The sequence below is a fragment of the Periplaneta americana genome, chromosome 9 (genome assembly GCF_040183065.1).
Source record: "Periplaneta americana isolate PAMFEO1 chromosome 9, P.americana_PAMFEO1_priV1, whole genome shotgun sequence".
Classification (NCBI taxonomy): domain Eukaryota; kingdom Metazoa; phylum Arthropoda; class Insecta; order Blattodea; family Blattidae; genus Periplaneta; species Periplaneta americana.
The window spans coordinates 58,055,723-58,073,721 of record NC_091125.1 but is presented as its reverse complement, the minus strand read 5'-3'; the positions used below and the strand labels follow the sequence as shown (position 1 = coordinate 58,073,721).

The 17,999-nt window shown below is 35.9% G+C and overlaps 1 protein-coding gene across 7 annotated transcripts in view; it reads left to right on the top strand.

Moving 5' to 3' along the window:
• Window positions 1–17,999, top strand: part of LOC138705953 (zinc finger protein 98-like) — an 83,250-nt gene that overhangs the window by 35,409 nt on the left and 29,842 nt on the right. For all 7 annotated transcript variants that reach the window (XR_011333869.1, XM_069834765.1, XM_069834763.1 and 4 more), the window contains one exon: window positions 2,692–2,832. Coding sequence is in view for 6 of the 7 variants with exons in the window: in XM_069834765.1 (XP_069690866.1) it covers window positions 2,692–2,832 (141 nt within the window). In the remaining variant the exon portion in view is untranslated. The remainder of the gene's footprint in view (window positions 1–2,691; window positions 2,833–17,999) is intronic.

Here is a 17,999-nt window from a genome sequence, read left to right as displayed (position 1 = left end):
CACAGGAGGTAAGGCATTCCCATTTGCGCAAATGATACCAACTTGTGTCATAAGTTCACCCCGCTCCCTGGAAGTCACTTGTCCTACCTGTTTTTCACCTTTTTTTTGCGATTACTTTTACCACAGGTGGTACAGTGTTCAAGCCAGTCTCGTCTAAATTGAAAAACTGATGCGGCATGAATTTATGTCTCTGCAGCACAATGTCCAACTTATCAAAGAACTGGCCCACTGTTGCTCTATTGAATGCCTGCATTCTGGCTAGACTTGTAGCTTCTGGTGTTCTGATTGAGAGTGCTGGGTGTCTTTTCAAAAATGCTGAGAACCAATTCAAACCAGCCTCCTTATTTGCTTCCCAAGATGCAGGTATTGTCATCAGTTCATTCTTTTTAGCATATTCGAAAGCCAATCGTCTTGTTTGTTTTGGTGTCAGCCCATAAAACATAGCTGAACATGACAACAAATAATCAGCAAGAGCTTCTTCCACGTGACCTGGAATTACTTGACGATTCTTAAAATTGGACTTGAAATTCATTGAATCAAACCCAACCTCCCTTGATTTCTTCACATACATTGCCAAGCGGGATTTTTTGACACCATGCTGTTCTACAGAAGCTCGCAGAGATATATTATTATGTAATACATCATCAACTACTGCTTTAATATCCGCCTCAGAAAACTCACGATCTGTTTTTCTTGTGTAGACTCGAGGCATCTGCAGACAAATAAAGTAAATAGTTCATTGATCTAATGTAGACATACAAGGGGGATCCAGTAAATAACGACCATTCGCGCATACCCGCCGCACAGCTGACTCTCCTTCCTTGTTTGAAGGTCAACTGGCTTCCTTAACATGTGTTCTCATAATGTTGTGAGTACTGGTTGCAACAAGTCGCCATTGTGCATTTTGTGTTACTTCAAAATGAACGACGTGATTGATAATCCCGCCGACTGTGAGGTGAGGAGTGTGATTCGATTTTTGAATGCCCAACATTTGAAACCTGCAGAAATTTACCGGCAATTGAAAGAAGTGTATGGTGATACTGTAATGAATGAAAGAAATGTGAGAAAATGGTGCGAAATGTTCAACAATGGGCGAACAAATGTCCACGATGAAACTCTACCTGGACGCCCATCACTCATCACAGAAGACCTGAAGACTAAAGTGAACGACAGAATCTTGCAAGACAGGCGCACATCACTCGACGAATTGCATATTGCCTTTCCTGACATTTCTCGTTCTTTGCTTGGTGAAATTGTGTCGCAACATCTTGGCTACCACAAAATCTGTGCACCATGGGTTCCACGGCAACTGAGTGACCAACACAAAACTCAGAGAATGGCCTCAGCATTGACATTCTTGATGCGATATCACACAGATGGAGATGCCTTTCTTGATCAAATTGTGACTGGTGATGAGACCTGGGTGTCTCACAACACCCTAGAGACCAAGCGCCAATCACGTCAGTGGCATCATCCCTCATCACCCAAGAAACCGAGAAAATTCAAACAGACTCTCTCAACACAAAAAGTCATGGCTACTGTCTTTTGGGATTGCAAAGGTGTTCTTTTGCTGGATTTCATGCCAAAAGGCACTATGATCAATGCAAATCGTTATTGTGAGACTTTACAAAAACCAATGCGATCCATTCAAAACAAGAGGCGAGGAATGCTTTCGAGAGGAGTTGTGCTTCTTCACGACAATGCCCGCCCGCACACTGCTGCTTCAACTCGAGAATTGCTGGATCAATTCGATTGGGAAATCTTTGATCATCAGCCCTATAGTCCAGACTTTGCTCCTAGCGATTTTCACCTTTTCACTAAGCTGAAAGACTTTCTGGGTGGTACGCGTTTTGGAAGTGATGAAGAGTTGAAGAAGACAGTGAACACCTGGCTTAATGAACTGGCGGCAGAGGAGTATAACACAGGAATTCTAAAGCTAGTGAACAGATACGACAAATTCTTAAATGTAGGTGGTGATTATGTAGAGAAGTAAAGGAAGCTTCAGTTATGTAACAGACTTTGTTTTTTCAAATAAATATATATTTTTAATTATTACAACAAAACGGTCGTTATTTCCTGGACCCCCCTCGTATTTAAAAAATATAAAAAAGAATATTAATTTAAGGGGATACATTGGACATCACTGTCCAATATAGCCCCATGTTCTGGTTTGGTACTTTTTTCCTTTTCTTTCACAAAGGATTTCAACCTCACTAAAGTGTTATACATGAAATGAATTCTTATATCCACAAATATACAACGTTATAACTTTCACTATGATTTGAAAAGAAACTATTTAATAGAGAATAGCACTTACCTCAAGATTTACATCAAAACTACGAAAAACTGGAAAATGCTGCTGTTCGAAAATCTTCTTTGTACTTCTGGTCATTGATGCCAACATGGAAGGTCATATAGAGGGAAATTTGCATATGTCCATTGTATCCCCATGTCCACTGTATCCCCTCTCTCCCCTAAATTATTACTTTTGGGAGGAATATCTGCCCTATTGTTTGTTAGTCATTGCCAGTGTCTTTTTTCCTATTTTGTATTCAATTTTCTTCTCTACATGTAGCCTGTATTGAAAGTTAGTCAATGACTGCCACTTAGAACCAGATTTGTGGCTGTTTCACATCAAGTCATCTTTAAAATAGCTAATAAAATTATTCACGATGTCTTTTTGTTCCGTAGGAAGGGAATCTATCACATGTGGATGTGACTGGCATGAAGACAGAATGCGTGGACAAGAGTTACAATTTCAAATCAGAGATAAAGGTTGAAGACACCACACCAGTGGCTATTAGCTTACCTATGGTGAAAACTGAAGTTGATGTAAGTTGTTCTCTGTCATTATCCATATACCGTGTGTATTTCAAACTATAGTATATAGGGAATTAACATTGCCATATTTAGATTAGATTTAGATTTATTTAATAATAACATATACATAAAAACGTTACATTAGAGTACCCCGAAAGAGGAAAGCTCGTGTTCGGGGACAGTTCCGTTACATAAATATACATACTTTGTAGACAAAATACTTAAGAAAAAGGTCATATAAAGACGATAATAAAATTGGTAATAATATTACTAGTAATAACTGAGTGAACAAAGAGACGATGTTGAGATTGGTGGGTGAATATTAAATTATTATTATAGTATAGAATTCTTTGGTTGGCAGAGAAATTTAGACAGAGAAAGATATATTTCTTACCTCTCACTCACTCAGCGGCTGACCAGACTTCTGCGGAGGGAGGGGGGATGGTGGCAAGAGACAGACACCCTCCATGATACTATTTGTATGTGCAGTGGCGGAATCTACTGCTAATTCCATGTTGTCGTCACCGTCATTGTCATCACTATTAGAGTCCAAACATATTATGAAACGATCCACCGCTTTGTCAATCATTCCATCCCTCTCCCAGTAAAAATCCTCTTCCTTTTTAACATGTTCACACGCATTTTTCCAATTCTCTGGCGTGACCTTGGACAACGCTTCTTCAACTAATTTTATAACTTCACTGGATTTGAAAGATATATTGTGTTTAAGGACATCATTTTTCACTTGTGCCCAGATGAACTCAATGACACTAAAATTTCAGTGGTATGGTGGCACTCGTACTATGGTATGCCTGTGTGGTTCACTTTGAGCTAAGGTATCCAGTTCGTACCTTACCATTTTCTCCTTTTTCAATTTTATTATATCGTACAGTACGATTTTTGTCGCCTTTGGGTCGTACTCTATGTTGTTCTGACGTAACCAAGACTGCATGTCTGATTTAGAAGATGCAGAAGTGGGAGCTTTATGTAACTGTACTGAATGGTAAGAGGCGTTGTCCATTACTATGATGATGTTTTGTGGAATGTTCGGAAGGAGTTTGTTTTCGAACCAATGTTTGAAATTAACAGTGTTCATTTCTTCATGGGGATCGTTGGTAGATTTTGATTTAAAATTGTGATAGGCTCCTGGTATAAATCCATAGGATGATCCAACATGCACAATAATGAATCGTCCCCCTTTTCCTAAGGGCACGTTCAGAGGAATGTCACCATCGTCACAAATCCAAATTTTGCTCTTTGTGTGATTAATGTTTATCCATGTTTCGTCTAGGTAAATGATAGGGCGGCCGGTTATTCTTAAGTCACACATCCTCCTTAAGAAATGGAATCGCTTAGCAATTATGTCAGGTTTCTCTATCAGAAGCTTCCATCCGAAGTTATTCTTAGTGTAACGGAAATTAAGTTTTTTTAGTAATTCCCGCACCGACCATTTGCTTCCACAAAATAACCTAGACTTATCGAGAGCATCACGAACATCTTCCACACTCGGAATAAAATCAGTCTTGTACAAGGAGTAAATCTGCCGCTTGATGGGAGCCGCAATGAATGAGTCTATATTGGTTTTTGTGGGAGTTCTTTGCGGCCGCTTTTTGTCCGGAGTTGAAACTTTTCTTCCTGATTCATCTGCTTCTCTCTTTTCATTTAGGATAAGGTAAACAGTGCATTCAGATACTCCACACGCAGCAGCAGTTCGCTTCGCTTATTGTAGGATTTCCGACTTTCAAGGCATCATACTCCTCTACGAAAAACTTATGTACATTGCACACTATTTCCCTGGCGTCAGACTGCAGTGGCTTTCCTCTTGTTCCTACATCAAGAATCACAAACACTAGGACACATAGGCCTAATATAAAGCACGATACTTCCAACATTTTAATTATAAAATGATTATAGGCACCTTCTCAAACTACACTGAAAAATGTCGTTAACACACAGTTGTAATAACATCCACCACTGACAACCTTTCCAGATGTACTGGTGAGGGAGAGGGAGGAAAGAACGAGGAAATGCTGTTATACAAGTGTCTGTGTTCTGGGATTAGTTCAACTCACCCTCCCTGACCCTTCTCAAGACATCAGGTAGCTCTGCAAACATATAAATGACAATTTATTACATGTGCCGTCTATGCTTATCCTTATTTAACAAATATATTGGTTATACAATATTTTGTTACATAATATATTTATTTTAACGTTTTCGGCTCTATGGAGCCATCATCAGAAACAAGTAAGCCCATATGTATGGTGTGAGTACACTATATGTTGCCGTACAAGTAAACTCAATTAATGTTAAAAATTAAAAGGCATGTTTCTGTTTAAAATCAATAATTGTAAGGCAGAAATTACAATATAAATACAAGGCGGCTCTATGGGCCGTGATAAAATGTTACAATTGCTGATGATAAAATTAACTAAAATACTTTAAAATTGTTAAGATCAGAATTAATAGTCGTCCAGTTTGATGGTTATGTAGCTTTCCATATTTGGTGGGAGCTGGGGCGACAGCTGTGGGGAAGAAAGTATCAAATGTAATATCTATACTCAAAAATTTTCAATGTTGCTCGTTTCCAGAACAAAGTATATACATATCTCAATGCTATTAATGCCAAGATCTTAATAATTCACATGAATCTATTACAGAACATCTCGTGTAGAGATTTTATATGTACGTAAGCGCACGGAACAGTTGTTTATTAGTTAAAAGTTTGAACTATTAATTGTTAAGAGGGCAAATTTATACAAAATGAATAAGAAAAACGTAAATGACTGTTTCTTAGATTGAAAACTGTATGAACTGTAACTTACTATGATGAGTGAGGATGTGTTCTTGAGTTCACTGGAGGCAGGAAGCAACTGGTCGATGTGCTCCGTGTACAAAAATTACGTAAACTATGTCACAGCTGATGGTGGAAGGGGGGGGAGAATAGTGGTAGGTTGAAAACCCATCACGTGTACTGTGTGCGTTCAGATTGAATAACGGATTATATAAATTTGGAATGTGCTCATTTAAGAGAGGAATACCTAATTTTAATGCCCGGGCTATATGAAAATCTTCTGCTGTAGTGATATGCGCGCAATTATTTAAAGGGAGGATTACACGTAATGTTTCATTGATATTGGTTAATTCGTGGCCATTCTCAATAAGGTGGGTCGCGAATTTAGATTTTCTCCTGTTGTATTTGAAATCTGCGACATGTTCATTAAATCTGGTTTTAAAATTCCTACGAGTTTGTCCTATGTATTTGTGAGGGCAATTTTTGCACTGTAGCATATATATTTTTGAAAAGGTTATTAAGTTGGTTAGAAACTTTACCAAAGTATGTCATAGGGACTCGTTTTTTAGGTGTAGTGGGTTCAATGGCTGAAAGTGTAGTGTGTTGGTTGTGTAGCAACTTATTTTTCCGTTTTTGAAACAGCTTATTTATTTCTTGTTTATTAAAGCCATTAGATCTTGCTAATTCTGTGATATAAGTGAGCTCTTTGTTGAATCTTTTTTACTTAAAGGCACCATTAATAGTCTATCAATGAGGTATCTGAATTTGCTGAGTTTGTGTGTCTCGGGGTGATTAGATTCTTTATTTATGGTATGATTTGTGGAGGTAGGTTTTCTAAAAATATCAAAACTTATCTTGGAATTCATTAGAAATATGTGCAAATCTAAAAAGTTTATAGATCGATTTATGGCTTGTTCGGAAGTGAAGCTTATGTTTGAGTGTAGGTGATTGAAAGCGTTGGTAATGGTGTCGCTAATATTTGTATCATTCTCGTATACGAGTAACGTATCGTCCAGTGGCGGTTATTCAAGTGAAGTACATGAAGGCCACCTTCACCCCTTTTTTCGTGCTTTAATAAAATATATTTTATCAAGAAATTAAAATAAAATGAATTCTTCACTAAACCATATTTTGCTCTATTTTTTAATATCTTGTTCGGCGTAATCCGCTCAGTTAACGTTCACTGCAGTACTTCACACGAACCCCTCACCAGTCAGGCCACGTGGCTAGCAGACCAGCTGAAGGTCCGAATGAGGCTTTCCTTTTCGCCTTCAGTAAACACACCCGGTTGCCATGACAACGAGTTGCTTACTATGAATTACTGGTCCCTTTTGCGAGGCTATTATGAGGGTCTGTGGAACAGGCATTCATCTCCTTTCTCTATTCTTGAAAGACAGAATCTCTCTCTCGTCCAAACATTGGGTCAGGGTGGCAAACTGTAATATTTTGCAACTAAATAAGAAAACATAAAATATTCTGTAAAGAAGTTAAATATTGTTTAAATTTAGTGTATAAGGTATATATTTTGGTATTTTTTAACGTTAGCACCTCGTGAATATATTATTTTTGTATGGCTTTTGAAATAATTTGAGTACACTGTAATAAAGAAAGTTGGCATAACATTTGAAACTACGTTGTACATTTAACCCGCGCTGACCAATGATTTCGCTTTACGTACTCTTTGTTGTGACAAGTGCAGCGAAGTGTGAAGGTGTTACTACGTGTATTAATGCGATGAAAACATGAATCCGTTAAACGATTTAGTGTGTAATCTTTTGGAGACACCGTTCTCTCGTTGGTGTGCAGAAGATAAGCAAGATATTTTAAAATACCGCAGAACAACAAGTCACATTAATATAACTACGAAAAAAGTGAAAAGTGGTGGTCGGTCATACAATATTCAGTTTCAAGATTCGTGGTATGCCGATTGCAACTGGTTATGTGGGAGTCACTATAACGAGAAGTTATATTGTTGGCCTTGTCTTCTTCTGGGGAACAAGAAACCCGCTTGGAATTCAACTGGATTTTGCGATTTCAGAAATGTCAATCGCGGTCTTTACAGCCATGCAGATTCAGCTGAACACATTAAATGTATTTTGCAATTAAAGGCACTGCAGAAGAACATGAACACCATTGCGGATGCACTAAAGGAAAGTTATAGGTTATACGTAAGTCAATTTAATGAAAACGTACGTTTAAATAGACTGGTAATGCACACCACAATCGATACGGTATTGTTTCTAAGCAAGCAGGAGTTGGCTTTTCGCTGTCATGATGAGAGTATTTCGTCACAGAACAGGGGGAATTTCAAAGAATTATTGGCTCTCATTTCATTGGCCCTATGAAAATTAGAAATCACTATGAAAAAATTAGGCCTGTTCTTTCTGGGAAATCTAAAACGATTCAAAATGAAATAATTGATTGTATTTCTGAACGCATCAATGAACTTGTAAGAGATGAAATTACTAGTGCCCCTTTCTTTTCCGTTCAAGTGTAAGTTTTCTGTTCAACAGAATACTGCTTTGATTTAATCGTAGCTGCTTGATTTTACTGGAGAGGTAAGCTTATATTGGAAGTTGCATGTTCCGAAGTTGATTTAAAATATGAAAACAGTTTACGATTATGATTGTGATTTTGAATTTTGTTATGGGTCCTATTTCTTGTGTGCTCTTTTAATTTGATGTGTTGTATAAAATGTGTTAGATTTTGTCTTTTTTATGTCATGTGGACTTGTGGTTGTTTTATTATGTTGTGGTATGTATTGTGTGGAAGTTTTGTTGGGACAGTGAATTCTTCGGTATTAAGGGGACGTAGCTTCCGAAAATGTTGAAAATTTGTTTATTTTATATGCTGTGCTTTTCATAAAACTTAAGAAAATGGTGAATATATTACATTAATTCAATATGCCCATCGTATAGGTTACAAAAGCATTCGCGACGTCACGGGTATATAACGATTCCAGGAAATTACCTAGAATTCTATTGACCACCTAATTTATCCGGCACGAGCCGCCACTGGTATCGTCTACATATCTAACATAAGCTATAATATTAAACTTACTTGAAAGAGCAGGGACATTATTGTTCTCCAAATTTTGCAAAAAAATTTCAGCTAATAAGCCAGAAAGTGGGTCCCCCATCGCTAGGCCTTTGTTCTGTGTATATATGGCATTGTTAAACTGAAAATAATTTTGTTTCAAAGAAGTCTTAAGAAGATGTATTACTTGGTCTATTATAACTGATTTCAATTGAACTTCGGCAAGTTTGGATTTAATAATATCTAGGGTCTCGTCAATGGGGATGTTTGTATACAGGTTAGAAACGTCTAAAGAAAGTAATTTAGTTTTATTTGTTGGTTTCAATTTAACAAGTTTTTTGATGAGGTGTTTTGTATTTGTAATATTATATTTGTTATCTAAAATCAGATTACATTTCAAAAAGCTATGTAAGAATTTGTTGATTTTTCTATTGGGTGCATTTTGACTGTTTTCAATTGGTTTCATAGATAGCTCTGCTTTATGAGTTTTAGGTAATGCTTTCAAGAAGGGGGCCTGGGGATTAATTTGAATTAATTTATTGATAGAGTCCTTTGAAATGAGGTCATTTACGTTTCTCTTATTAATTTTGTATAAATTTGCCCTCTTAACAATTAATAGTTCAAACTTTTAACTAATAAACAACTGTTCCTTGCGCTTATGTACATATAAAATCTCTACACGAGATGTTCTGTAATAGATTCATGTGAATTATTAAGATCTTGGCATTAATAGCATTGAGATATGTATATTTGAGTATAGATATTACATTTGATACTTTCTTCCCCACAGCTGTCGCCCCAGCTCCCACCAAATATGGAAAGCTACATAACCATCAAACTGGACGACTATTAATTCTGATCTTAACAATTTTAAAGTATTTTAGTTAATTTTATCATCAGCAATTGTAACATTTTATCACGGCCCATAGAGCCGCCTTGTATTTATATTGTAATTTCTGCCTTACAATTATTGATTTTAAACAGAAACATGCCTTTTAATTTTTAACATTAATTGAGTTTACTTGTACGGCAACATATAGTGTACTCACACCATACATATGGGCTTACTTGTTTCTGATGATGGCTCCATAGAGCCGAAAACGTTAAAATAAATATATTATGTAACAAAATATTGTATAACCAATATATTTGTTAAATAAGGATAAGCATAGACGGCACATGTAATAAATTGTCATTTATAGTAATTAGCTTATCGGCCCCATCATGCCTCTTAATTTTGTAACAGCTAGTCAAGCAAATTTGTACAATGCCTATATGAATACGAAGGTGAAATTACATAAAACCATTGCAAACATCTGGTACAATAAACAATGCCTAAAAAACAACGTCACGCCAAAGTATGCTATAATAAAAATCCATAATAATTCCTTCGCTGCAAGGAAAACAAAGTCACAATTACAAACAAGATGGTTAGAAAACGAAATAAAGTTCTTATATAAGAAAAAGCAGTATTTAAACCAAAAACTATATGATTTGCATCTAAAAGCCGGTAAAGCATTACAACCAATTTGGAATGAAATTCATGAATCCTGTTATGAAAGAATTGATAGAATTATGAATAGTAAATATCAAACCCTGTATAAAAAACTCAATTCGCTACGGATTCCCAAAAATCTTCTGAGAGTTTCAGACCAACTCACATTCCCATGAGCAATAGAGTAATTAATCTCACTGATTCACAACTTACTGAGAATGATTATCAAATCCTTTCAAACGGTTACAAACATAACTATAAGTATACAAATCAGGAACAAGTGCTGAGCGCCCTAGCCATCGAAACTCAGCACATAATCACAAACAGTGAGAATGTGAATAGTGATTTTCTTAACCTCAGTATGGCCGAAATCATTAACAAGCATATGAACGACCCCAAAACCGCAATAGAATTTTAAAAAGCCAAACAGAATATGAAAGACAAGTCTGACTTACGTAAAAAACTGCAACAAGAAGGGATAGTCCATACAAAAGCCGATAAGAATGATGATGTAGTCCTCATGTCTAAAGATCAATACATTGAGAAAACAAAAGAATTCTTTGCCAATAATCACATCTGAGATCAATACGATCCTACTGATGTTTATCAGAAACAGTTAAAAACAGCTCTAAAGAATTCTCCAAACCTCATTTCAAAGGACTCTATCAATAAATTAATTCAAATTAATCCCCAGGCCCCCTAAAACTCATAAAGCAGAGCTATCTATGAGACCAATTGAAAACAGTCAAAATGCACCCAATAGAAAAATCAACAAATCCTTACATAGCTTTTTGAAATGTAATCTGATTTTAGATAACAAATATAATATTACAAACACAAAACACCTCATCAAAAAACTTGTTAAATTGAAACCAACAAATAAAACTAAATTACTTTCTTTAGACGTTTCTAACCTGTATACAAACATCCCCATTGACGAGACCCTAGATATTATTAAATCCAAACTTACCGAAGTTCAATTGGAATCAGTTATAATAGACCAAGTAATACATCTTCTTAAGACTTCTTTGAAACAAACTTATTTTCAGTTTAACAATGCCATATATACACAGAACAAAGGCCTAGCGATGGGCGACCCACTTTCTGGCTTATTAGCTGAAATTTTTTTGCAAAATTTGGAGAACAATAGTGTCCCTGCTCTTTCAAGTAAGTTTAATATTATAGCTTATGTTAGATATGTAGACGATACGTTACTCATATACGAGAACGATACAAATATTAGCGACACCATTACCAACGCTTTCAATCACCTACACTCAAACATAAGCTTCACTTCCGAACAAGCCATAAATCTATCTATAAACTTTTTAAATTTGCACATATTTCTAATGAATTCCAAGATAAGTTTTGATATTTTTAGAAAACCTACCTCCACAAATCATACCATAAATAAAGAATCTAATCACCCCGAGACACACAAACTCAGCAAATTCAGATACCTCATTGATAGACTATTAATGGTGCCTTTAAGTAAAAAAGATTCAACAAAGAGCTCACTTATATCACAGAATTAGCAAGATCTAATGGCTTTAATAAACAAGAAATAAATAAGCTGTTTCAAAAACGGAAAAATAAGTTGCTACACAACCAACACACTACACTTTCAGCCATTGAACCCACTACACCTAAAAAACGAGTCCCTATGACATACTTTGGTAAAGTTTCTAACCAACTTAATAACCTTTTCAAAAAACATGGCATTGAACTAGCGTTCCAAACAAGTAATAAACTCAATAATATTTTACCCAATAAAATTAACGTAATCGACAAGCATCAGAACAGGGGGATATATATGCTACAGTGCAAAAATTGGCCTCACAAATACATAGGACAAACTCGTAGGAATTTTAAAACCAGATTTAATGAACATGTCGCAGATTTCAAATACAACAGGAGAAAATCTAGATTCGCGACCCACCTTATTGAGAATGGCCACGAATTAACCAATATCAATGAAACATTACGTGTAATCCTCCCTTTAAATAATTGCGCGCATATCACTGCAGCAGAAGATTTTCATATAGCCCGGGCATTAAAATTAGGTATTCCTCTCTTAAATGAGCACATTCCAAATTTATATAATCCGTTATTCAATCTGAACGCACACAGTACACGTGATGGGTTTTCAACCTACCACTATTCTCCCCCCCTTCCACCATCAGCTGTGACATAGTTTACGTAATTTTTGTACACGGAGCACATCGACCAGTTGCTTTCTGCCTCCAGTGAACTCAAGAACACATCCTCACTCATCATAGTAAGTTACAGTTCATACAGTTTTCAATCTAAGACACAGTCATTTACGTTTTTCTTATTAATTTTGTATAAATTTGCCCTCTTAACAATTAATAGTTCAAACTTTTAACTAATAAACAACTGTTCCGTGCGCTTACGTACATATAAAATCTCTACACGAGATGTTCTGTAATAGATTCATGTGAATTATTAAGATCTTGGCATTAATAGCATTGAGATATGTATATACTTTGTTCTGGAGACGAGCATCATTGAAAATTTTTGAGTATAGATATTACATTTGATACTTTCTTCCCCACAGTTGTCGCCCCAGCTCCCACCAAATATGGAAAGCTACATAACCATCAAACTGGACGACTATTAATTCTGATCTTAACAATTTTAAAGTATTTTAGTTAATTTTATCATCAGCAATTGTAACATTTTATCACGGCCCATAGAGCCGCCTTGTATTTATATTGTAATTTCTGCCTTACAATTATTGATTTTAAACAGAAACATGCCTTTTAATTTTTAACATTAATTGAGTTTACTTGTACGGCAACATATAGTGTACTCACACCATACATATGGGCTTACTTGTTTCTGATGATGGCTCCATAGAGCCGAAAACATTAAAATAAATATATTATGTAACAAAATATTGTATAACCAATATATTTGTTAAATAAGGATAAGCATAGACGGCACATGTAATAAATTGTCATTTATAGTAATTAGCTTATCGGCCCCATCATGCCTCTTAAATCTGCAAACATAGACCTTCCCAAGTATAGTATTATAATTAGTACAGGTAATGTTGATATTGTAACCAAGATAAGATAGAAAAAATTTACTTAGGATAGAAATAAACTTGTTTTACAATACATGGTACATAATATAATACAGAGAAGTCTGTCATATAAATTTCTTAATTCTGGGTCTGAAAATTTCATTGCTTAAAGTAGTCAATTCTTGATGAAATTTTATTATCGAATTATATAGACATGGACCATAATTTGTACTGTGTAGTAAAGCAGCAGATGTGAAACATTTAAGTTCAACTAAATTAGGAATTTCATTTCGTCTTGTATTATGATCATGTGGCTGAGCTACAAATTTCATTCTATTTTTATGATAGAATTTCATTAAAGAGTATTTATAAATTTGGTCAATTCTAAAAACATTCAATTCGGAATGGATCAAATTTGTTGGATAATCCAGTCGCCTTTTCAAACAAATTTTGATTATACGTTTTTGCAACATAATTAGAGGAAAAAGAGCAGTTTTTGTAATGCCTCCCCATCCAGTTATACCATATTGGATAACAGATTCAACTATAGCCAAATAAACCAAACGTAATATGTGAGTAGGCAAGTAATGGCGAAGGTTTACAAATTTGTAAATTGTTTTATGGATCCTGTTACATAAAAAGGTGATTTGTTTATCCCATTTCAAGTGCTGATCAACAATAATTCCCAGGTATTTCACATCTACAGATCCTTTCAGGCAAGGGCATTTACAGGTTGTAGAGAGTTTACAAAATGATTTGTGGACTATTAATTTTAAATGAGAAAGTGATTTCAATTTGTTCAATCCAGAGACTGTTAAAGAAAATGGCACCAAAGTAGTTTTAGTTATATTTAGAGATAGCAAATTTGCATCAAGCCAGTTTTTGATCAAATTTATACCCACATTGGCATGCTTATAAGTGTCCTCCCAAGTTAAACCACTGAAAATCACCACCGTATCATCAGCGTAAGAATAACAGGAGCCATTATGTACTTTCAAATCAATGTTTAATAAATCATTAAGGTATATATATGTACACCCACAAAACACAAAAAATGATGAAAAATTAGAATTTTCAAAATATAATTATTTTAATAGAGAATTTTCTCCTCTTTAATGTGATATACGAATTTTCGATTTATGACTTATGGTTTTTCAGATAAGTTCCATTTTCCAAAATCCTGCGTCATCAGCCACGGTCACTTCTACGAAGATCACTCCAAAAGTAATGCATAACATTTTTTTTAAATTTATTTTTTATTGTAAATCTTTACAATTTATGGAGGTCATAGATACATCCTTCCCCCTTGTATTCAAATTTAATTTAAGACGTTCCCGTGAGTGGCGCCATGATGGCACTTCTTCAAGTTGGCTGCTGTACTTGACATTCATCAGAAGCAACGTGCTGTTATCGAGTTCCTGTGCTGTGAGAACGAGACAGTGGGAAACATTCACAAGAGGTTGAAAAAAGGTGTATGGAGATACAGCTGTCGATCATAGTATGGTTAGTCGGTGGGCAAGCAGATTATCTGGTGAAAGAGGGCACGCCAATATTCGGAATACTCCTTGCAGTGGAAGACCCTGCACTGCACGAAGACCTGACTACGTGTAGCGCTTTAACAATATGGCTGTTGCTGACAAACGCATAACAGTGAAAGAATTGTCACTCCAAGTTGGAATAGAAGAGGCAATTGTGTGCAGAGTATTGAAACAGTTGGGGTTAAAAAAGTTTTGTGCCATGTGGGTTCCGAGGACATTAACAGAAGCCCACAAAGAAACCAGAAAAACAGTGTGCAGCGAACTTTTGGACCAGTATGAGAATGGTGGAGGTGAATTTCTTGCAAGAATTGTGACAGGAAATGAAACATGGCTCCACGATTTTGGTCGGAGATAAAGAGGCAGAGAATGGAGTGGCATCATGCAAATTCACCGAAGAAAAGAAATTCAAAACTGCGCCTTTGACAGGAAATGTTTTGGCTACTATGTTTTTCGATTCAGAAAGACTCTTGCTTGTGGACATTATGCCACACGAAACCACCATTAATTCTGATGCATGTGTGACAACTGTCAAGAAACTTCAAGCTCGACTGAGTCGTGTTCGACCACATCAGGAGAAGCAGAATGATCTGCTATTGCACGACAGTGCATGGCAACATGTCAGTCACAAGACCAAAGACCAGATCAGAATACTTGGATGGACAACACTGAAACATCCGCTTTACAGTCCGGATCTGGCACCATGCGATTACCATCTCTTTGGAACATTGAAGGAACGAGGTTTGAAGATGATGACTCGTGCACGCTACTATAGAGTGGCTAAGACATGTTGGTCCAGACTTTTATCGTGCAGGTATACAGGCCCTCATTTCAAGGTGGCATAAGGCAGTTGAAAGGTGCGAGGATTATGTGGAAAAGTAACATATTGTTCCTGAAGGATGTATCTACATTCTATGAAAATAGCAAAGCTGTAGGATAAAAATGTAATTTTTAGATAAATAATGTGGATTACTTTTGGAGTGACCCTCGTAGCTGTCAATCCCCTCGTCCAGCATTGCTTGTAAAATAAACTTCTTTCTAGTCCCAAATAGATGCATAGCTATCAGGGCATGATCATTAGATTGAAAACACGTTTTTACGTAATGAAGTAATTTATAATATTTTACTTTTAGTCATAAAACTGTAAATTTGTGTGTCAGTGATGTTGTACAGTAGCGTCCAAATTAATCTGAACAACGTAATTACTTATGCAAAAACACTCAAACGGGATAAAAAAAAAGGATCTAAGACATACCTCAGTAATCTATGTGGCCTCCCTTGTTCCTAATAACAGCTCTGAGACGATTTGGCATGGATTCCACTAATTTACCACAAATATTCTTCATTTCTTCATCGCGAAACCATACACCAATGAGGGCAGAAATCATCTTCTCCTTTGTAGAACAATCAATTTTTTGCATTCTTCTTTTGCAAATTGACCACAAGTTCTCAATGGGGTTGATGTCGGGTGAGTTGCCTGGCCAGGGGAGTACCTGAATATTCTTCTTGTTGAAGAATTCTGTAGTTTTTCGAGATGTATGGCATGGTGCCAGGTCTTGTTGGAACACACCTCTGCCATCCGGAAATGATTTTTGCATCTGGGATATGATTCTGGTTTCCAATAAGTGAATATATTTGTCAGAATTCATCATTCCCTTGATAGGTATTAATGCTCCAGGCCTTTCATGTGTAAAACAACCCCAAAACATTACTTTAGGGGAGTATTTGGGTGCTTGTTGGAGATGAGCTGCTGTTACTTTTTCGGATCCATTCCGTACGTAAGGAACATGGTGGCCGTGGACCTCGAAATGAGACTCATCGGAAAAAAGTACATTCTTCCAGTCATTCACTGTCCAGTGTTGATGTAATTTTGCCCACATTAAGCGTTTTTTGCACATAACAGGGGTTAGCAGTTACTTCTTAATAGACTTACGAGCCCTTCGTCCAGCTTCCAAAAGCCTACGCCGCACTGTTGTGACGTGAATATTCGCCCCAGTGGTAGCCATTAACTCGCAGGTTAAGTCGACAGCAGTTAGTCTAGGATTTAATTTACTTTTCCTGACAATTAAACGATCATCTGCAGGTGAAGTCTTCCTTTTCCGGCCACAGTTCCCTTTTTCTGGGGTGTGATGGATCCAATCTCCCTGTATCGTTTTATGATCGAATTAACAGTAGCCAAACCGATGTGACATTCTGCAGCAATTTGCCTCTGTGTCATAGAAGAATGCTCTGCTAATGTTATAATTTTAGACCGTTTTCGTGGAGTTGTATCCATTTATGAAGACGACAGAATGTACACAGGATTGCAGTATTAAGTCCTCAACAAACTGAAATGCTTATAAGTACAAAACGACAGGCAAAATGTCACATATTATAAAAAAAATAATGACAGATCTTCAACAATGGAATTACACGTACTACAGATGTCAATTAAAGCAGTATGAGCAGCTGTGAGGCCAACAATGATAGAAAATGTAAAAATATGTCGTGTTCGGATTAATTTGCATGCTACTGTATATGTCAGGCACTAAAGAATAGTTTTAGCTATAAAACAGTGAAGAAACTATGGCTCTATCTTAAAAACTGCATGAGCTATCATGTTTCAAGTTGTATGTCAAAATTATGAACAAAATAATTTTTATAAACAATTTAGACATAACTTCAAGGGATCTGTTCACTTCATCCTCTTTCTGGTACCATTCTCAATTGTATAAAAATTTTACAGAGCAAAATTATGCAAAACAAAATTTTTTGTATGTAAAGGTGTAGGCCTACATATACCATAATATATATTAAAAATAGAATAGGACCTAAAATTGTTCCCCGAGGGACACCTATATCAATATTTACATTTTCACTGATATTATCATCAATTTTGGTTACCTGAGTTCTTTTGTTTAAGTATGATTGAAATAACTTATGCACAATACCTCTGACTCCTATATCAAATAATTTGTCCAGAAGTAAACATTGGTTAACTGTGTCAAAAGCTTTCCTTAAATCTAAGAAAATCCCTAACATTTAGAACCGTTATCCAACTCCTGCATAATTTTACCAGTGATTTCAATAATTGCGTCATCCATAGATAATTTATTTCTGAAACCATACTGATGTTTGGACAGAATTTCATTTTTATCTAAATAATTTACTAATCTGTTTTATAAACATATTTCTAATATCTTTGAAAAGCTAGAGAGCAAGGATGTAGGTCTATAGTTATTTAGACTTTTTCTTTCCCCTGACTTAAGTACAGCATTTTTCAGAGATTCT